General features: G+C 39.4%; 1 protein-coding gene across 1 annotated transcript; it reads right to left on the reverse strand.

Annotated features, from left to right (window-relative positions):
* Positions 1-17433: 17433 nt before the first annotated feature.
* On the reverse strand, positions 17434-22078 carry LOC140135906 (carbohydrate sulfotransferase 1-like). Its single transcript, XM_072157578.1, has 2 exons — positions 21906-22078; positions 17434-19063 (listed from the first exon to the last, which is right to left on the reverse strand). The coding sequence occupies exons 1-2, from the start codon at positions 21997-21999 to the stop codon at positions 17985-17987; spliced, it is 1173 nt and encodes a 390-aa protein (XP_072013679.1). The 5' UTR covers positions 22000-22078; the 3' UTR covers positions 17434-17984.
* Positions 22079-22876: the final 798 nt, after the last annotated feature.

Consider the following 22876-nt stretch of genomic DNA (forward strand, 5'->3'; position numbering starts at 1 on the left):
ACCGTTTTTAACTCTGTCCACGGAGGAGGTTTGGCTACAATATACTTTAAGATAGAAAAGGAGAACACTTAATATGCATGAATATCGAACAATCCTCAATGAGAACTTTATGAAATAACAACTTTTTCTATGGGCTTCGGGCTTATGGGCTATGGAATTTGTTAAGTATCATTAATATATGGGCAAAATGGATGTGGGATGGGACGTCTTTTTGCTGTACTTGCAATTACTTACAGGGTGTCCCAGAATGACCTATACCGTGTTTGAAATAAATATTATTGTCAACAGTGTATCTAATTTTGATAAGTGCAATACAATGGCACACATGTCTTTTACTTATTCTGCGACTTTCATGGAAACGGCTTGATTCGTTTCGGCGTGACATTGATATTACTGAAAGTGGAGGAAAACTGCATTTGTGTAATTTACAGGACAAATCATCATAACATATGGATGCCTTATCACCGCCGCCCAGCTGACTGTGCATTATATTGTAGAATGTTGCTTGCATCGGCGTCGTTTCGTTAATTCGTTCGTTTCGGTACTATCGAAGACATCATGTCGAGTCATAAAAGTCATGCATTATCTAAAAGTACAGAATATGCATTATTACAAGCGGCAACACGAAAGGTGGAGCTAGAATGTCGAGCCAAAGCATTGAAGGAAAAACAAGCTTTAGAAAGTGAGGAATTCAATATCCAAGCCAGGGCAAGAACAACAACAAAAAGAGAGGTTGGAAATGAAGACCGAATTAAACGTTCAGCAAGCCAAAATAGATGTATTGGATGATTATGAACATAAATCCCAGAGTAATAAGAAGTAGGCCAAAATCGGTGCTTGATGACCTCACAGAAGCTCAATCAGATAGAAACACATCAGTGAGGCAGTGGTTGAACCACAACACCAGAGAAAGTCAAGAAATTGATGGCAAGTTCATAGCTAAACAAGATACATGGTGCTGTAGGTCTAAATCCAAGGGCAAGACCAAAATACACACATATGGAGTTGGGACCTGCAAAAGAGCAGCCAGCAGTGGGTATGACTACTGATATAGGTCAACAAATTCAACCAAGAAGTAGGTTTTAACACCAGACAAGTTATGCAAATCAACTTTCCACCACAAAGTGAAGTCTTGTTCCCCGCAGCAGCACCTGTGGAGGCAGAAAGTACAGGGGACAGAATACCCCCACATTATTTGTCAGCCACTAAATATGAAAATATTGATGAACAGTATCGTCAGTATGGTCAAGAACAGTACAGTGAACAGTATGAGTATGAAGGGCCTTCATCAGTGAAATACGGTCATAGAGTAACATTATCACAAGAGCCTGCAGTGAAGAAAAAACAAGCTATGTTGCCACGGCAACATATAACAAGTGAACCAAATTAAGTGAAAGAAGAAGATACCAATAACATAGAAGATTTGGCTCGTAATCACGAAAACCTTACAAGGCTACTGGTAGAACAACACAAGCAAGCGAGTTTGCCAAAATACTGGGGACCCACTTCAGTATACTACATTCATAAGAGCTTTTGAATTTGTAATTGAAAATAAAAGCAAAAGCAACAGAGACTGTCTGTACTATCTTGAACAGTACACAAGAGGTGACGCCAACAGTTTAGTGAAAAGTTGTATTCACGTGGATGATGAGGTTGGGTACCTGGAAGCGAAAAGGTTGTTGGAAAGGAAATATGGTAACAAGCACAAGAACACAGAAGCTTACTTAGCCAAGATGAGGTAGTTGCCGAATGTGAAAGGTGATAGTTCAGGGCTACAAGATTTGGTATTATTTTTGTTGGAATGCAAAAATACCATGACCAGCCTGGGCTATACTAATGAGTTGCAAAGTACAGCAAACATTAGAATGTTGATGATGAAGTTACCATATAGTATGAGAGACAGATGGATGAGACAAGCAGATTATATAGAAGAAGAAAGAAACAGCCTGGTAACATTTGAAGACTTCACCTCCTTCCTAGAAAAACAGCTAGAATCGCAACAAATGCTGCCTACGGTAGAAGTGTGACGGAGAAGGAAGATAGTACTAAGAAGGAAGAAAGGGTAAAAAACCCAAACTATCAGACTTAATAAAGCTAGAAGAAATCTAGCAACAAACACAGAAGCTGTATCAGCAAGTGTGACATCAAATAGTCCAGGAGCCAGGCCAAATGTACTGTCTTATAGTCCAGGAGCCAGGCCAAATTTGTCGACAAGTAGCCCAGGAGCCGACAAGCCTTGTACACATTGTAAGGGTAAAGATCACACTTTGGAAATGTGTAACAAATTAAAAGAAAAGCCTCTAAGTGACCGGTTGAAGAGTTGGGAGTTTGTTTTGGCTGCCTAAAGAAAGCAACACATTACAGTAAAATCTGCAAATAGAAGCTTACCTGCAAGACATGTAAAAAGCGCCATCCAACAGTGCTACATGTAAAACAGGAAGAGACACAGAAGTCTGATGAAGTTACTAATCAGACATGTGGGCTTACAGGCGCCGGAGTTAAATAATTATAGTGAATCATATCCCACAATTATACCAGACATGGTCTACTCAAGAGTTTCCAGAATGTCTGTAGAAACTTACGCCTACCTCGACAATGGCAGATACAATTGGTGCTATAGATCTAAATCCAAGGGCAAGACCAAAATACACACATGGAGTTTGGACCTGCAAAAGAGCAGCCTGCAGTGGGTATGACTACTGATGGTAAAGTACATACTGATTTAGGTCAACAAGTTCAACCAAGAAGCATGTTAACAACCAGTCAAGTTATGCAAGTCAACTTTCCACCACAAAGTGAAGTCTTGTTCCCAGCAGCAGCACCTGTAGAGTCAGAAAGTACAAGGGACAGAATACCCCCACATTATTTGTCAGCCACTAAATATGAAAATATTGATGAACAGTATCGTCAGTATGGTCAAGAACAGTACAGTGAACAGTATGAACATGAAGAGCCTTCATCAGTAAAATACGGTCACAGAGTAAATTTGTCACCAGACCCTGCAGTGAAGAAAAAACAAGTCATCCTGCCACAGCAACATGTAACAAGTGAACCAAATAAGTGAAATAAGAAGATACCAATAACATAGAAGATTTGGCTCGTAATCAAGAAAACCTTTCAAGGCTACTGGTAGAACAACACAAGCAAGCGAGTTTGCCAAAACGCACACTTCAGCCATTTACTGGGGACCCACTTCAGTATACTACATTCATAAGAGCTTTTGAATTTGTAATTGAAAATAAAAGCAAAAGCAACAGAGACCGTCTGTACTATCTTGAACAGTACACAAGAGGTGACGCCAACAGTTTAGTGAAAAGTTGTATTCACATGGATGATGAGGTTGGGTACCTGGAAGCGAAAAGGCTGTTGGAAAGGAAATATGGTAACAAGCACAAGATCGCAGAAGCTTACTTAGCCAAGATAGATGAGGCAGTGGCCGAATGTGAAAGGTGATAGTTCAGGGCTACAAGATTTGTCATTATGTTTGTTGGAATGCAAAAATACCATGACCAGCCTGGGCTATACTAATGAGTTGCAAAGAACAGCAAACATTACAATGTTGATGATGAAGTTACCATATAGTATAAGAGACAGATGGAGGAGACAAGTAGATCATATAGAAGAAAAAAGACACAGCCTGGTAACATTTGAAGACTTCGCCTCCTTCCTAGAAAACAGGCTAGAATCGCAACAAATGCTGCCTACGGTAGAAGTGTGACGGAGAAGGAAGATAGTACTAAGAAGGAAGAAAGGGTAAAAAAGCCAAACTATCAGACTTATAAAGCTAGAAGAAATCTAGCAACAAACACAGAAGCTGTATCGGCAAGTGTGACATCAAATAGTCCAGGAGCCAGGCCAAATGTACTGTCTTATAGTCTAGGAGCTAGGCCAAATTTGTCGACAAGTAGCCCAGGAGCCGACAAGCCTTGTACACATTGTAAGGGTAAAGATCACACCTTGGAAATGTGTAACAAATTAAAAGAAAAACCTATAAGTGACCGGTTGAAGTATTTGAGAGAGTTGGGAGTTTGTTTTGGCTGCCTAAAGAAAGCAACACATTACAGTAAAATCTGCAAATACCAGCTTACCTGCAAGACATGTAAAAAGCGCCATCCAACAGTGCTACATGTAAAACAGGAAGAGACACAGAAGTCTGATGAAGTTGCTAATCAGACATGTGGGCTTACAGGCACCGGAGCTAAATCTAGTGAATCATATCCCACAATTATACCAGTCATAGTCTACTCAAGAGTTTCCAGAATGTCTGTAGAAACTTACGCCTACCTCGACAATGGCATTGATGATGTATTCTGTTCTAAAAGGCTGTAAACGGAACTACATGTTAAAGGCAAGAAAACTAAGTTGGAAATTGAGACCATAACAGATGATATCATAGTAGACAGTGAGATCATCCAAGATTTAGAAGTTTCTGACATGGACAGAAATAATATCATCTCTCTTCCAAAGGCATACACACAAGATAAGATCCCTGGTGACTTGGCTGACATTATCAACCAGGATGATATTGATGCAATTCCATATATGGAAGAAGTTAAGCTTGGAAGATTAAGTGATAAATCTCAATGCCATATTGGTCTTCTCATAGGAAATAATGTGCCTAAAGCATTTGGGCCAATACATGTAGTAAACAGCCAAGGTGAAGGACCTTTCGCCTGCCAAACTAGACTCGGATGGACAGTGTATGGTGTCAAAAACAAAGAACACAAAAGGACATCAGTCATCCACAGAATTAAAGCACATGACACTATTGACCAGCAAATAGAGAAACTGTACAATGAGCGAATCATTGATGACAAACCCGAGAGAAGCGTGAGTGAAAGACAATTCCTAAACAGAGTGGAAGCATCAATCAAGTATGTAGATGGGCACTACCAAGTAGGTTTCCCGCTCAAAGATGATGACATGAAATTGCCGAACAATATACATCAAGCCGAATTGCGGACATGCCATCTGAAGAGACAGAGACTCGGGTTTCAACGACCAATACACTGCATTTATGAATGATATGTTTAAAAATGATTATGCAGAAGAAGTGCCCAAATATGCATACAATATAAAGGATGGCAAGGTGTGGTATGTTCCTCACCATGGGGTGTTTCACCCAAGTTGCGAGTTGTATTTGATTGTGCCGCGAAGTACATGGGCCAGTCCTTAAACTTACAAATTTTAAAAGGACCCGACGTGACAAGCAACTTTGTAGGTGTGTTGACGAGGTTTAGAGAGCACCTTGTTGGAGTTGTAGCATATATAAAGGCAATGTACCATCAAGTGCGTGTACCAGAACAAGACAGAGACTTAGTAATATTTCTATGATGGCCCTATGTTGAGCTGAGCCTGCCTCTGAAGGAATATAGGATGAATGTGGATTTGTTTGGTGCAACTTCGTCATCTTCATGTGCGAATTTCGCACTGAGAAAGACCGCTGATGATTGTAAGGAGAAATACAGCGAAGAAGTATGCAACACAGTGCTGTCCAACTTCTATATTATATTTCAGGTATATTTATTAAAAACACTCAAATAGCAGCCAAAATGGCTGAATTGCATGGTGAATTACAATAATTACAATCAAATTTATATAAAGAAATGCAAATAATAAAAAATACATAAAAAAACCTTGAATTATTGCACAATACATACTCAATGAAAATTTTAAAAGGTACAAACAAAGAAATAATAAATAGCTATAGCTCATACTCAACCGAACTCACCAACACCATATCTCAAACACATCCCTGCACACACACCCCCACACCCCCCTCCCATACCCATACACACCCACCAACATCCACTGATGCACTCCCACACTTACCATTGCACAAAAACTCAACCAAATAGAATATCAATGTGACGGCATAATAAAAAGATATGATAATATGACAATATGACAGGAGAGGGAATTGCGGAATTGCACTAAAGGGCTTGGACTACCAAATCACACCAGCTCCTCCCATCCATCCATTCGCACAAAACAATGATTCAAACCAAATCACTAGATGAACAGGAGAACACTAAGCATGATTCAGGAGTTCAGCCATGTATGGAACTGGGCTTTCCTTGAATCTTTTGGTTTTCCACCTGTAACTCTTGACTTTGGGGGGCTTTCTTAGGGTCATTGAGGATGAATAGTCAGTGGCAGGGAACCATCTGGAGAATTTTTCAGATGCATGTGCTTTGGAGGCAAACTTCTTGCAAATCTGCAGTCTACGGGAATGTAGAGGCTCAAGATCCAGAGTTGCAAGGGAGTCTGAGTAAGATTTATACTCCTTTCCAAGGAGCAGCTTACATACACGTTTCTGAATTCTCTCCAGACGGTCCTCCTGGCTCTGAGCGAGACCTGCATGCCATAAGGGGGCTGCATACTCTAACACTGGTCTCATATAACCTTTGTAGACAGAGAGGATTTCACTTGCATTGAGACCTGCTTCTTTAAATTTGCGTAACATGAACATTTTTCCATTAGCTTTGGAATGCATATTGTCTACCAGGCCTTGCCATTTCAAATCATTTTGGATGACAACTCCCAGCAACTTGACTTTCTGGACTACTGCCAGGGAGTGCTCAGAGATGCGTAGATCAACATCCGGGGGATTGTTTTTACCAAAGTACACACTCATGGCTTGGCATTTACTTGGATTCAACTTAAGTTTGTTACTGACAGACCACTCATGGACAGATTCCAAACACTTCTGTACCTCAGTGACATCATCAATGGCTCTATTTTCGCCTATTGTAAGGTCGTCAACATACTTCCAAACCTTCATTCTGTTGTCATCAAACTCAGTGAGCGCATCATTGATCATGCCTAAAAAGGCAATAGGGCCAATGATAGTGCCCTGAGGTACACCACCATGTAATTCTATCCACTCAGAGTAAGTGTCTTTGTACTTCACTCTTTGTTTCCTCCCAGAAAGGAAGTCCACCACCCACTGCACAAGGGAAGGAGAAACACCAAGCTTGAGAAGCTTTGTGACTGTGATCTTATGGTCAATTCAATCGAAAGCCTTTGAAAAAACATTTTTTAATTTATCGGCCCCTGACATCAAGTGGTGATAGACATCAACAAGGCAGTGGGTGGTAGACAATCCCTTCTGGTTTCCAAACTGTCTTTGGTCTACATGGGGCTGAATGGCATCCACAATCCATTTGCAAAGTCTTCCTTCAGCGACTTTCGCAAGGCACGAAGTTAGAGAAATTGGACGCAACTTGTCGATTGAAGGCGGAGCTTGCTTGGAGATTGGGATGACATTGGCTTCCTTCCACTGGGTAGGAACAATACTTTGTTTAAGGGATGCATTGATTATATTTGCAACCGGCTGGCTCAACTCATATGCATACTCTTTAAGAAGCCGTGGTGGGATATCATCAGGACCCCCTGCTTTGGAAGCGGACAACTTACTAAGATCATGGTAGATCTCCCATGGTTGAACCATAGGCGGTGGCACAGGACTAGGTAGATATGCAGGAGATCATTCAACTTCAATGGCTGCTGTGAATTAGAAAAACTGACTAAGTGTTGATTGATGGCGTTAGCAACACTCACATGGTCAGAAGCAGCAACATCTGGTACATTGATGGTAGTTTCTATGTCGATGACTACCTCAAATCTATCGAAAGTGAAAGCAAAGCTATTCAATTTGTCAGTGATCTCACCAGTTTGTGCAAGGATAGAGGTTTCAAGTTAACAAAGTGGTTGAGTAACTCCAGTGAGGTGTTGCAGTCAGTCCCTGAAGACGATAGAGCTGAGACTACAAAGACACTAGATTTGAAGAATGAAGAATTACCATCAGAAAAGGTGCTGGGGTTGCTATGGTCACCAAAAAACCGACAGGTTTGGCTTCCATATTAAAGTGAAAGAGAGACCTCCTACCAGAAGAGGCATCCTAGCAACTGTAAGCTCCATCTATGACCCCCTAGGATTTGTTGCTCCAGCAATCCTGCCAGCAAAACAAATATTGCAGAACTTAAGCAAGCTGCAGCTTGGTAGGGATGAGCCTATTCCTAGTGAGCTTCTGACCCGTTGGGAAAGATGGCTTGATGAAGTACCGACATTGTCAGATTTCACCATCGAAAAATGTTTCAAGCCCAAGGAATTTGAAAGTTAGGTTCAGATGCACCACTTCTGCGATGCAAGTCAGAAGGGATATGGTTTAGTGAGTTTAATACTTACGATTCGTTAATGAGATGGGTCAAGGGCATCTTACTCTTCTGACAGCCAAGGCAAGAGTTGAAGATCATAACTATACCTCGCCTAGAGTTAACTGCAGTAAAGGTCAACAACATGTTGCAAAAGGAACTACAGTTGAAGATCGAAAGCACATACATCTGGACTGATAGTTAGACCGTGATCAAGTATATTAACAATAACACCGCCCGATTTCACACCTTTGTACCTAATCGAGTCGCATTGATTAGGGATGGCTCCCAGCCACACCAATGGAAGTATGTAAGAACCAGCTCAAACCCTGCAGATAACTCTTAAGGGACTTAGCCGTTGATTGCTTCCTCATAAAATAGAAGGTGGACTGATGGTCCAGATTTCTTACACAAAGCAGAAAACCAGTGGCCGAAGACTACCATTGCAAATAGTGCTGAAGAGCTAGCTGATGATCCAGAAGTTAAAAAGAAATTAGAAGTCAACACAGCGTTGACAGAAGAAGCAATGGAGAAACTACTTACACGACTCTCCTCATGGTATCAACTTTGTCGTTGTGTTGCATGGATCTTCAGAGTCAAGAAACATCTCCGCAAGATCTGTCGTGATAGAGATGATGATAGGGATGATGATAGAGTTGATAACGGAGATGATGATGGTAGAAAGAATGATGAGAATGAAGAGCATGGCAATATTGCAGATTATGCTTAATGTTGCTGACATGCAAGAAGCAGAAAGAGCTGTAATTGTATATGTCCAAACCAAGGCATATCCAGAAGAAAATAAGACACTAAAAGAGCTGCAATTGAGAAGTAATGATTAAAATTAAGAAAGCAAGTCCTCTCTACATCCATTTATAGAAGATGGAGTCATCAGAGTAGGTGATCTACTGGCTAAGTCAGCTCTACCAGAAAAGACAAAATTTCCATCAATCATACCAAAGAAGTCCCACATTTCAATGTTAATTTTACATGACGTCCATGAAGCAACTAGCCAAGGGGCAGAAAGAGAGTTACGCCGAGAAATTGCCGCTTGGAATCAAGACAGAATCCATGACTACTTTCTGCAAAGAGAGATTGAGTGGACCTTTAATCCACCAGCAGGAAGTCACCATGGAGGCATCTGGGAACGTCAAATACGGACAATCAGGAAGGTGATGTGCTCTTTATAAAGGAACATATACGAACAGATGACTCTCTTCATACATTACTGTGTGAGATAGAAGCCATAGTTAACAGCCGACCATTCACCAGTGTTTCTGGAGAAGTATCCGATTTAGAGCTACTTACACCAAATCACCTTCTTCAACTAAAGAGTGACATGATCTTACCACCAGCCGCTGCAGGAAAGCTGAGTCAGTAATGCCAAGCGTCGGTGGAGGCAAGTCCAGTATCTGGCAGACCTGTTTTGGCGCAGATGGATCAAAGAATACCTTCCTCAGTTACCATGGTTACAGCGAAGACAAAAGTGGATTCACCCACAGCGAAATGCCAAGGTGGGAGATGTCGTCATGGTTGTAAATGAATCTACTCCCAGAAACGTATGGCCTCAAGGAAGGGTGATTGAAACTCTCCCTGCAAGTGATGGACTGGTTCGACGTGTGCGAGTGAAAACTAGGACAAATTCTCACCAGACCCATTGATAAACTGTGTTTGCTGTTGGAATCAGGAGTCCCAGATCAAGATATAGGAGTGAAGAAAGATTCTACTTCAGCTCATCTACCAGCACCAGCATTGGGTAACCCAAGTACCAAGCCTAAAACCACATCCAGTGCTGCCAACAATGAAACTGCATCAGTGAAAAGTACTCCAGAAGCAAGACCACGACGAACATTGAAACCAGGACTTGTAAAGAACTAAAGAACTAATAGTGTTATAACAACAAGTCACTGAAACTGTTATAACCAAAAAGATTCAACTAACGTTAATTTGCCACTCATGTAGCAGGGCTACATGAGCATCGGAACAGTTGAATCGATTATACTGCAACCATCAACTTAAGTTAAATTGCCACTTAGACTGGAGGCTAAGCATCGGAACAGTTGGTGAATATGGACAGTACCTCAAGTATCAGCTGAGCTAATTTGCCACTTAGTCTGGAGGCTAAGCTACGGAACAGCTGATAAAATAATACTAAACATCAGTTTACGTTAAATTGCCACGAAAGGCAAGCTGACACCTTGCTTCGCTACGGAACAACTGATGTAAACTGTCAAATTCATCATGAGACCCACCAGGTGTGATGACGGATGAACCTACCTGTAATACAGAAGCGAAGGCTGCATGAATTTGATTTGGTAAAGAAGAATCCACTGCATGCAATTTGTACCGATGGAACCAGTGTGCATCATTAGCAAGTTTATTAAAGTTTGGTACACCACAAGCTCATGGAGTTTTAATTTGCAAGATTCTACATCGTATTCTACTGCTTATAATGTGTGCACAATTATTTTGTTGTGTACTGTGATCTACATGTAATCCATATTTGGGATACACATTTGAAAGTAATGTTCTGTGCGTGTATTTTGGAATCTCGATAATGCTCAATTTTGATTTCTTTTGAAATTGTTGCTCTGCTATTTATCAAAGGGTATGCATGATCGAGGTCTGAAATAATTTCACTCAAGTTTGTAATTGTGTATTCCCTTCTACACGTACTTTGCAAGTAAATGCATCCTTTCAGCATCTGTTGTTTTGACTATAACCTGGATTGACTGAATTTGCAATTTGGTTCATGGCTGCTATGGTTGTGCACAGGCAGTCATATTATATCAAGTTGTGTTTCTCACTTACAAGGTGTACCAAACAAGATATTCGTATGCTAGGAGTTATGTACTTTGATTGAAAGGACAGCAACAGACTGCATTTCTAGTTTACAAATTAAACATTGTTTTGTTCATGTTGATATGTTGTGATCATGTTGCACTTAAACAGTATCTCCCATGCGTTCAGTTGGCTTTTCCAATCTCACCAAAATGTGCCTGTTGTCTGGGCTTTTGTTTTGTTTTGTTTCAAGTAATTTTGGTTGGCATGGGCAGTTATCTCTTGAGTGCAGCATCATCTATCTTGTAAAACGCAGCTATTAGTTCAATCATGTGAAGCTAAAATCATTTTAAAATGTCCAAAACTAGACTGCTGCCCTCAGTCGTCAACCGTCTGGATTGACGACTGAGAAAACTATGTGGAAAAAAAAAGTGACGGATTTTGCAACAGGATTCCTGTGGCATAGAGCGTGCGCAGTTGTGTCCAAATTGACCTTTTGACCGAGTTTGTTGTTTTTAGAAGTTCAGAGCGCGATCTTATCACAGCGGCGCGATACAGCGACGCGGTACACGGGCGCCGCTAGTCAGTCGCGCTACCGCGCACAACCAAAGTTGCATTGAATATTTTTCAGAAGTCCGTCATGATATTGGCTGTAAGATAATCAGTCGTCACTACGAAGCATAACAAAGTACATGCGAAGTGTAGACGCCTGATTGGAATTAGTCTAGTCCAAAACTCAGTTTATTTTTCCTTTTGGATTTAATCACTTTGATTTTTTGAAATGTTTTTTTTTAATCATTAGCATTGATACAAGTTCTTTATCACACAAGTGAATCACAGATAAAGGTTTTTTGATCTCATAACTTAGCACACAATTAGGCGCTGGAATGTTGATGCCATTTACCAAAATTAAAGTTTGTTTAAGTGTTGTGCATCCTTAATCATTGCATTCCTATGGCATGTTTGTTTTAGTGTTGTGCGCCCATAGCTAGCTTTCACATGTTTAGCCACTGGAGGCTGCCATCTTGTTTTTTGATTACTGTTGTGTAGAAGCTCTCGGTAAAGACACAATTAATCTTTATCTGAACCATCATGATTATTATTTGTGACACGAACTAGAAGAAGAATAGCAAGTGAAGATCATCATAACATAATAAACATCATCAAGATACGTTTCAGCTTAAGTGTGTCCTTGGATTTGTGATGCTATGTCATTTTTTGTTGTTGGTTCCGAGTCATGCATCGAAGATTGATCATTGTATTATTTAGTACCATCTTGTGCATCAATAGGGGAGCAATCCAAGTTTGCCCCTACACCTATACCTTTATGGCATAAAATCCATCTCTGCCGGCATTTCAACTGATGAACCTCATACACTTAATCATCTTCAAAACTGCCACCAAAAATAATATTATTAAGTCACTCAAGCGTGACAAATCCTTTATTCCACACAAGGATTGCTTCGTAACATCACAAATAATAAACAGATTAAATATCTAGTAGAAGTATGAACAGAACACAACAAATATACCTGCATAACATTTTCGAAATAACTTTGTGTTGACATGTTTTCAAAATAGGTTGTTTTGTCAAAACTTGGAATTCACCATTTTTTACCCAATATCATGTAATTTTTATTAGAAACGTCCAATTTCTAAAATCTAAAATTCCTAAGAAAACTAGATATATGTTAATCTTGGAATTTAAAATAACACTATCAATAATAATGCCCTTCATACCTAAAAATATTCAACTTTCACGGTAAAGATCATTATTGGACACCCTGTATTTTTTCTTGATTATTTATGCCTTTTTGTTTCATTATGTTTCTCACTTCTTAATACTTTGCTGTTTCTTTGCTGTTACTTTGCTTTCTTTTATTCACATTATAAGTCGTTTCTGTATTTGGAATAAAAGGTAGCCCTACATAGGGCTCTTTGGTTTGTCTTGGGTTCTTCTGAAGCGAGTTTACTGTGCTGATCTGCCCTCTACCTGGTTGCCTCCTTGACGAATGCAGGTTTCATCAATCATGGTTACCTACCTTACAAGGTGCAGCAGTAATACGGTTGCGAAGATCTTGGAAGCTAGCTGGTGGTCCCCACTAAGTGGTTTGAGGTCGGGAAATCTTGCAGGCCAGTCAACAGTATGACCAATCCCAACCACTCTTCGATGTAGCCAAACCTCATCCGTGGACAGTGTAAATAACGGGCACATTTCTTAAAAAAGGGCATAATATCTTCAAAGTTCCGATTGAAACAATTGTTTTAGTTTATCAAAGCTAATGAATAAAGGTTTCAGAAATAGGAGAAAAAGAGGGCACAGTAAGGCTTCTGTACACCCTGTAGAAAGCGAGGATACCACTACGCTAATATTACGCCTCCAGCTAGCAATTGAAAGGAAATAGAAACATTCATACTTTTAAATTACATAGTATTATTCTAAAATTTGTCTATCACTTACATGTAACGATGACACTGCCTAGAATCAATTTTCACACCAATGTCCGCATTTTATTTTTGCGTATAGGCTAGAGTAGTGCAACAGCGAAATTAAAGTTTCGCGTTCATCAGTAAATCAATGCTGTATATACTCTACGTTCATAATAAATTATTATTTTTGTCATTATAGTGGCATTAGCTCATACGAATTCACACAAGCCCATAAAATACATCTGATACATCTGACAAGATAAAAAACAACAACTAGATATATCTGTGGTCTAAGACCACTAACACAGCCGTGTTGTGAGCCCTTTATGACCTCTGACCCCAAAACATATGAACACCCCCATAGACATTGGCTAATGTTAGGCATGTGTGCACGCGGCATCACTTTGCCATTTAATTTGTTGCAGATGGTTCATTTTGAAAGTTTCTTAGACTCAGACCGGAAGTGACCCCTTAATGACCTTTCACCCCAAATAAAAAAAAATACCACGTATGCACTGAGTAACATCAATTGATGTGTGAATGTTGTGATGTGCCCTGAGTAATTTGATTTAATTTAATTATTTAACTTTGTTTACAAGCTGAAAGTATTTCATGAGATGGAGAAGCCCCTTGTAATTGCAAGATAATGGTGTGGTAAGTCATTTTGGAATTCCCCCCAAATTATTGTAAACAAAGTCAGAGCTATGTTTGGAACTTGGAAATCCCCAGTTCATTATTGCACCATCAGAAAAAAAAAAACCAGGAAGTGTATAATTAATCTTGGGAAATCCCAAGATTGCAGCAATGTTGTGAAAATGTGATTGAAGTAATGGTTTATTAATAGATGATGGGTTTTTGCATGAGTACTGATATAAAAGCTTGAGGCTTTTGTTTGGACTTTACAGAATGCCATGGGAGATTGAGAAACTCCACATGTGTGTGATGGTCTTCGTGCTTCAAAAAAGAAGTACATTTTAAGCAGTTTATAGAGCCAATAATTGAGCTATTTTAATACAGCAACGAAGGAGATAGCGAGCAAACAAATGTGCTCTTCCTCATCAAAGGATTAAGGTTCTTCTGTCGAATTGCTGGAGTTTGCTGGGTTTGTGAAGGCCACGCATCTGTCAAAGAACAGCGGAGCTGTGTTAAAGAAACCTGTTCCCTGGAAAAAGAGTGATTGGTGAAAGAAACACCATTATTGGAGAAAGCAGCGCAAGGAGATATATTGTGAAGAAAGCAGCGCAAGAAGACAAGTAATAGGAGCAAGCAGCATCATTTTCGTGTGAGGATTTCATACGCAGGATATTTATAAACGCAAGTGTACACTGGACTTCGCTGATTTTCGCAGGACAAGTGAATAAGGATATATTACATCAGTCGTCCAGAATATTGCAAGAACTCTAGAATCACCAACAAGAAGACCGCTGGTTAAGTACCGATAGAATAAAACTGATTGTGTGATTTTATTGTAATTGTTGCTATATGTACCAAGCATACTTTGTTTTCAATTAAAATCAAACAGTGTATTTGTGTTGTGCATTCGTGTGAGTTCGGGTAAAAGGTGATTTTGGCCTTGAGTCAAGTACGACTCATAACAATGTACCGTCACTGTTCTATGTTTTTCTTGTCTGATAATTTTTTTTGAAGTTATTTCGTTATTTAAGTTATTGAGACAACTTGTGTTACTGTCTTTCTGTATGGGTGTGAGTCATTGGTAATCACCAAGGACATGGAAAACAAGATCAACGCCTTTGCAAAATCTTGCTACAGAGTCATGTTAAACATCAAGCGTTTGGATCGGATTCCAAATGAAACCATCTACAATTTGACCAACACCACTTTACTGGTTGCCAGAGTCAAGATTCATCAACTCAAATTTCTCGTCCATATACTGCGTCTTGAAGACGACGAGTCTGTGAAAGAATATGCCCTTTATATTCCACCACATGGGAAGAGAAATCCGGGACGGCCGCCACACTGAACTTACAGTATGTACAGCACCTCTTGGGAGATACTGAAGGAATGCTGCAGCCAAACAAAATTGTTTCGCTTGCCCAAGATCGCAATATCTTGAGTAAGCTTGCAGGCGACTGATGATGCCTGTTAAGGCCCTCTTTTGAAGTCGAATATAAGCTTATATACCCGATGATCCATTTTTTTCTTCAAAAGTCATACCCGATGACCTCCTTTTTTAGGTCCACGTCGGGCTACCCCAGGACCGCTTTTTTTTCTAAAATTGAATCGTCAAAATGCAACAAAATTATTCACAAATTCTGTTTTTTCAGCAAATTACCGTGTAACGTGTTTAAAATGGGAATGGGTTAATTTCAAACAACTGTTGCCTGTAACAATAAAGAGTATAATGATTCACAATCGATCAATCAAATAATACAAAAAATGGCAAATTATGTGTATTTTTTGCCGATGCTTACAATATTACAGAGTACATGTAGGCGGAGAAGGTTATTATTAGCACCTGTGTGTTCACGAGGTTCGCGATAGTACGTGTCAATATGAGTGTGTTTATACAGTTTATACAGTAAATTTGCTTAATTTTGTGAAATTTATGTTTTATTTTTAGAGTCAGTATTGGTACATATCAATAAAATGATAAATCAGGGAGAGTACGTTAGATACGAAACTTATTAATTAAAGATAGATTTTTATTGGATATGTGAATTTATTTATTTCCATAAGTGATTTCATAATGCTTGTAAAAATATGTGGAATTTCATTTTTTTTCTTTAAATGCTGTCATGTTTTTTGTCTTAATTTTTTTCTGGATTTTCAAATAAAACACAAAGTGCGCTAAAATTGTTCCTTAAAATTGCTGCTTAAAAGTCTACATTTTTGGTCTAAATAACCCTTTTTTATATATATATTAATATTCGAACTGTGGAACCTGTGTTAAAGTAAGATTATAGAACCTTTATCAATCTAACAGCATTTCGGATTGGTTGATAACTTGAAACGTTCCTTTTAATTGCCAATTATGACTAGGGTTTAACCCCGGGGTTTAACTATCTATGGTCAAACTAGCATTAATGTTGCAGATGATCTTATTAATATCCACTTAAATTGATTCATAATTGGACACAGTATTCATTTTGGCCAATCGGCAGGTAGTTCTCATGGGGTTAAGCTAGACACAAACAACAAGTTTGTTTTCTGTAAGTTGTCTGAAAACCAAAATGCAAAATGCGGTTTTTGTTTTTGTTTTTGTTTTGTTTTTTGAACATTATTTCTCAAATCGCAAAATAATAATAGTAATGTCAGATCAGTGTAGAGTCGATCAGATTTTGAAAATTATGTACGTTTGCACTGGCTAGGCCTACAGGAGATAGTTTTCATATGATTTAAGAATTGCCTATTTTGTAAGACAAAATGTACGAAAAAAATCTTTTGATAAAATTCTTCTCACTCAGTTTTTTTGCTTGAAACCCGAAATGCGCTAAACTTGCTCCAATGAAAAACGGAAGTCGTGTGGGGCATATACAGTAAAACATTATTATTAGCATCATACATGGCCACAAAATTGGTTCCACTTCCACTTTTTTTTAAATAAAACTATAATGTACAGATCCTGGCTAGAATATCTATACAGTAAATGAAAGAAAGACAGATCATCGGTGCGAATCCCAACTCCGCTTCATTTGATTTTTTCATGTTGATTGATTTGGCACACCATATGACTTTTCTAAATGGTACTTCTGTTAAACACAACACCCCTCTGGAATAAAACAGTGTTACTCTAAACTGCTTAAGGGGGTACTACACCCCTCGATAAATTGGTGTCTATTTTTGCATTTTTCTCAAAACTAATCACACACTGGTAACAAAAGTTATATATATTATTGGGGCAAGGAATCCAATTATTACTACACTGGAATTTCAGTGACCCAAGGTAAGCGATTCGTTATGTATGATCCGAAATAAGGTACCGCTAGGGTGTAACTCATTTCCTATCATATATACGGAACCGCTTGTCTTGAGTCACTGAAATTTCAGTGTAGTAATTGGATTCCTTGCCCCAATAATATAAATAACTTTTGTTACTATTGTGTAATTATTTTTTGAGGAAAAATGCAAAAATAGTCACAAATTTATGACATGGGTGTAGTAGGCCCTACCCCCTTAAAATGTCTTATACAATAGGTTGACAAGTGGTAGCATTTTGTGCAAAAGTTTAGTTCAGGGGACATTGCACTTTGACCTTTTTTAAATTGTCATATTTGAGTGTCGCTCGTATTTCCTATTTTAAACTTGATTTACCATGTATCAGCAATGGTCAAAATTGGTAGCTTGAATGCAAAACTTAAAAGTGAACTTTTATGGAGTAGTAAATGCTAATGGCCACATTAGAAACATAGGGATACACTACGATTTGAAATTACTTGGTACTCTATAGATCGGTTACAATGAGTAAGATTTAATCTTTCCCCAGAGAAGTACTTTTTAGAGGGCTGTAATTTTGGAACTCTAGCGAGTGCTTCTAGCGAGTGTCATCTTCAGAGCAACTAAATGAAATAGTGCCCTGGAGTAGTACGAACTTAAAATAAACGAATCCCCCTTAATTTGCAACACTAGATAGAACAGGTAGTTCATATGTTGCGTATTTTAAGATTTCAAAGGCTCTAATACAGAATAATTCCAATTTCGCAACATTTCTTCAGTTGTCACAGTTTTATACCCAAGTCTATTCATAACTAGTTGACATCGCGACTGTATGTCCAAAACGCTGCTTAGGCTAAGCTCATTCCTCCATCTAGTGGCTACTTGACTGGAATTCCGTGTGTGTGACCATTCATCGCCATAATTACTTTGGGTGTGTCCATTGATCCAATCTCTAACAGAGTTTGGCAGCTGAATGTTTAGAAAGTTGTAAATTTTCTCAGCATAGAGCAGTGGTTCCATCGCAAGATCTTCATATCTTATCAACATATACTTGTTTTGTAGCCACATAGGTGTGTCTAACCAAATGTTTGTATTTCGTTCAAGTCGCGCACAACAATAAGATACGTTACGGCAGTATTTCTCATGAGGAAGGATGTCACATAACTTATTTCTAGAATTAAATGTTCCTCGTGGATCCCGAACTAGATGAATGATTTTGACATCCATAGATACATTTTTGAATATATTTTCCAGATAGTTGATATTTTCCAATTTGATGACTTTCAATGCCACATGCTTTTTACCGTAGCAGAGGTTTTCCAGAATGTGAATAGGATTTTCTTTTTTGCTTAGAGACACAGAATTTTTGATTGGTTTACTGAGGTTACATAGCGGCGTAGCTTGTATTTGTCTGCTGTATGCACATTGATGTAATGCGGTGAAACCATTAATATTCCACCACATTCCCGGGAGGTCTTTAAAATTGCATTGAATAAGATCGACCAGTGGGCGCTCAATATAGGTATGAATATTTTCCGTTGTTCCGTTTCCCAAAAACTTTGGTGCCAAATCAGAGAGCGGCTCAAACAGATAAAAGAAATCGTCATTGTGATTAAAAAGCTCTCCAGTAAAAGAGGATCCGGATCTCATTTGAGTCACTATTATAACTCTTAATGGTTTCGCCTTTAGATTTACAGTTGAGTTGGTTTTATGCCTCGTCTTATTGGAAGTTATCAATGTCCATTCATGGTTACGTATATGCTCGATGACTTTGTGTGGTCTCTTTGCAATGATTGCTTTATCTAGAAAGTAAAGCAACATAGATATGAATGATATGTGGTAAATGATCAAGAAATAATTTAAAATGTATAATGCAATTAGAACCCATTGCGTTACCTGTCCCATTACGTTTTAACCATTCTACTACTACTTCATTTCCCAAAGTAATTATTTCCCTGTCCCCAAGATGGGATTATATCAGTCCCCAAGATGGGATTATATCAGATGACTTTGTACAGTCCAGCTTTCCAGAAAGGGACATTGGCCTGGGGCAATCATATTTGACTGTTTAGTAACAGGTGTCATGCCTTAAACACATTAGGCCATGATGTAGTGGACTGGACTGAGTTATTACCCCCCCCCCCCCGGAAAAATAGGACTGACTTGTTTAAGGAGTCTTCCTCATGAATGTATATGAAAGCTTTAGTACCATAAAGTTAGCAATTACTGCAATAGTCTAACTGATTCATTAGGCGGAGGCGCCCTATGTAACGTTAGCCAGTGTCTCCAGGGTGTTCAAAGATTTGGGGTCAAAGGTCATTAAGAGGTCACTTCTGGTCCAAGACAAAATACATTCAAAATGCGTCTTCTATACCACAAACAACATAGAAGGTTATCGCCACTTCCACAAATGCATTGGCATTAGTCTCTAGGGTGTTAATAGAGGTCAGTAAGAGGTCACTTCTGGCAGACCAAATACATTAAAAATGCTTCTTCTACCACAAGCAATATAGCAGGGTGGCGCCACAGGCACACATGCATTGGAATTAGTCAGTGTCTCTAGGGTGTGTACAAATTTGGGGGCAAATGTCACAGGTGCGGGCTGTTATTTTACCAGAGTGAGGGAATGAGCTCCCTCTACCTCCCTAGCTCAGTTGTTGAACATGCCAGCTTTAGGGCGGAGGAAACCATCAGGTTCAACGGCCAGTATGTTCAAATGTCTTGGCCATTTGTTTTTGCTACTGCAACGATGTAGACAGTGCAGTCAGCGACACAATCATGATGAGATATTGCTCTGTTCTTTCCCCTTTTAGTTACTCATATCTTGGTGTTTGTGGCATTTGTTAGGTTAGGTTTAATACCAGGTCTTTCAAGAGCACTTGTGAGTTATGTTCCGGCCGGACTTTGTCCTTAAACTGCTGGAGAACAGTGCGGTAAGATCGGGTGCCGTTTTTCTGGTAGGGCTAGTTCAGTTCCAAGGTCTCTTGCCATGAACATCAAGCTCCATCTTTGTTTTCTTGAGTACTCTAAGGGGACAAGGACGTAGTGATTCTCTTCATATCTCAATGGCTCCGAATTTTCATCATGGGCCAAAGAGCGGAAGAGGAAGATGTACTTCCCAACGGTCAATAGGCTGGTGTTGAACATGTCATCATTGGTCAACCTTCCAACACTGGCCAACATGTTCCAGATCAGAGGCGAACTACTGCATATTGGTAGATCTCGGCTGCTGTGTGTCCAGAAATAAGCTGAAACATTGTGATCACCCGTAAAGCTGCTGGGACTGGACTAAAATAATTCCATGCAACTCAATGATTACGAAAACTACAAGCAAGTCTCTGTTGACTCCATGACGAGTGATGTGTTGGCACCATTCCTGTTCATTATCCTGGTAGACTACCTCCTGAAGAAATCAACTTCTGGAATTGACGCTGGAATTACCTACCCACGTCGGTCAAGCAGGTATCCTGCTAAGATGCTGAATGACCTTGATTTTGCTGATGATATTGCCCTGTTGGAATCTTCTATAGCCCGGGCCCAGTCACAGCTTACTAGGACTGCAACAGCAGCAGCAGATCTAGGCCTTGTCATCAGTGCACCTAAGACAGAATATATGACTGCAAACTGTAACGCCCAGCCAGCACTTGAAGTCTATGGTAGTACCATCAACCATGATACAGACTTCAAGTACTTGGGTTCCAAGATGGGCTCTAGTGTTGGAGACCTAAAAAGATGAAAAGCACTAGCCTGGGCCGCTTTCTGGAAACTGGAACGCCTTTGGAGAAGCCCATCCCTGCCAATCGGAACAAAAATCAAGCTGTTTGAGACAACTTGTGTCACTATCCTTCTGTACGGGTGCGAGTCATGGGTAATCACCAAGGACATGGAAAACAAGATCAATGCCTTTGCAACATCTTGCTACAGAGTCATGTTAAGCATCAAGCGTGTGGATCGGATCCCAAATGAAACCATCTACAATCTGACCAACACCACTCCACTGGTTGCCAGAGTCAAGATTCATCAACTCAAATTTTTCGGCCATATACTGCGTCTTGAAGATGACGAGCCTGTGAAAGAATATGCCCTTTATATTCCACCACATGGGAAGAGGAAACCGGGACGGCCGCGGACACTGTACTTACAGTATGTACAGCACCTCCTGGGAGATACTGAAGGGATGCTGCAGCCAAACAAAATTGTTTCGCTTGCCCAAGATCGCAACAGTTGGAGAAAGCTTGTAGTCCGCAGCCGACTGATGATGATGATGATGATGATGATGATGTCATTAAGGGGTCACTTCTGGTCCGAGACAAAATGCCTTAAAAATACTGCTTCTGCCACAAACAACATAGCAGGGTGACACACATGCATTGACATTAGCCAGTGCCTTTGGGTTGGTAAAAAATGTGTGTGTCCATCTCGAGGGTCAAAGATAAAAAAAAGCTGTCTTTGTAGTCGCAAAACCACTACTCATCTAGTTATTCTATTGATTTTCCCGCGGGTAAGTCGGGTGGAAAATAATAACGCTAAATAGTGCGCCTCCACCTAATGTGTAATGTGCTTTTGTTTTTTTTTTAGTTTTGGTTTGTTCTGTAATCTAGCAATTAAGAATTATATATCGTAAATTCCGCTGAGCTAATTTACCTAAAGGCGAGTTGAGAAAACAAAAGGTTCCAGCAATTAGAAGCAGCACCATGAAAAGCATCCGTTTCTTCTTTAGCTTCCATGGAAACATCATTGCCTGCTGTGAGCTGTGAAGCACTGCTTATCTATAAGATATGAAAACCTCTCTGGGTTTATATAAAAAGTAAATTGATCATGTTGATTAGTTGTGAACTGCTACCACTCAGTCAGCCAGGATGTCTCGAAACTACCAACTGCGACTATACCACCAACTTGCGATTTCACGATCATTTCGTTGTTGTCACATATCATTGCCGTATAAAATTGGTTGGTATGGTAATAATACACACTGCACTGCTAATTGTTATTCCATGTTGCAAAACCAAACCTGTATTTATTATAAAATTATATTTAATCGGGAGATAGACAGACAGATGTATATAATTAGGAATACTCATACAGGGTGTCCCAGAAAAAACAGAACCTTCATTGCGCCCTGCTTTTCTCCTATTTAAGAAAAATTGATCAAATATATTTTGGTAGGTGAAGAAACCTTTAATCGTTTGCTTTAATAAATCGAAGCAAATATTTCAATCGGCTCACAACTTTTAATGATAATTATCTTTAAAGAAATGCACCCGTTTTTCACAATGTCCACGAAGGCGGTTTGGCTACTTCAAAGATAGAAAATGAGAACACATGAATATCGAACATTCCTCAATGATAACTTTGTAAAATAACAACTTTATCTAGGAAATGGGCTTTATCGGTGGTTTATGGGCTATAGATTTTGTGAAGTGTCATTCATTTGTGGGCAAAATGGATGTGGGATGGGACGTCATTTTACTATACTTGCAATTACTTATTTTTTCTTGGTTATTTATGCCTTTTTGTTTTATTATGTTTCTTACTTTCTTACTTTGCTGTTTCTTGCTTTCTTTTATTCACAACGACAGTGGCACATCAGCTTTAGAACTTCAACTTCCTGCACC

Source organism: Amphiura filiformis, chromosome 2 (genome assembly GCF_039555335.1).
Source record: "Amphiura filiformis chromosome 2, Afil_fr2py, whole genome shotgun sequence".
In the NCBI taxonomy this organism is placed as follows: Eukaryota; Metazoa; Echinodermata; class Ophiuroidea; order Amphilepidida; family Amphiuridae; genus Amphiura; species Amphiura filiformis.

What these genes read in the sequence shown, in the direction of transcription:
- LOC140135906 (XM_072157578.1), bottom strand. Translation starts at nt 21,999, where the DNA reads ATGATGTTTCCATGGAAGCTAAAGAAGAAACGGATGCTTTTCATGGTG. An exon ending in TTTTCTCAACTCGCCTTTAG is followed by an intron (nt 19,064 to 21,905) that starts GTAAATTAGCTC and finishes TTTACTTTCTAG; the next exon opens with ATAAAGCAATCATTGCAAAG.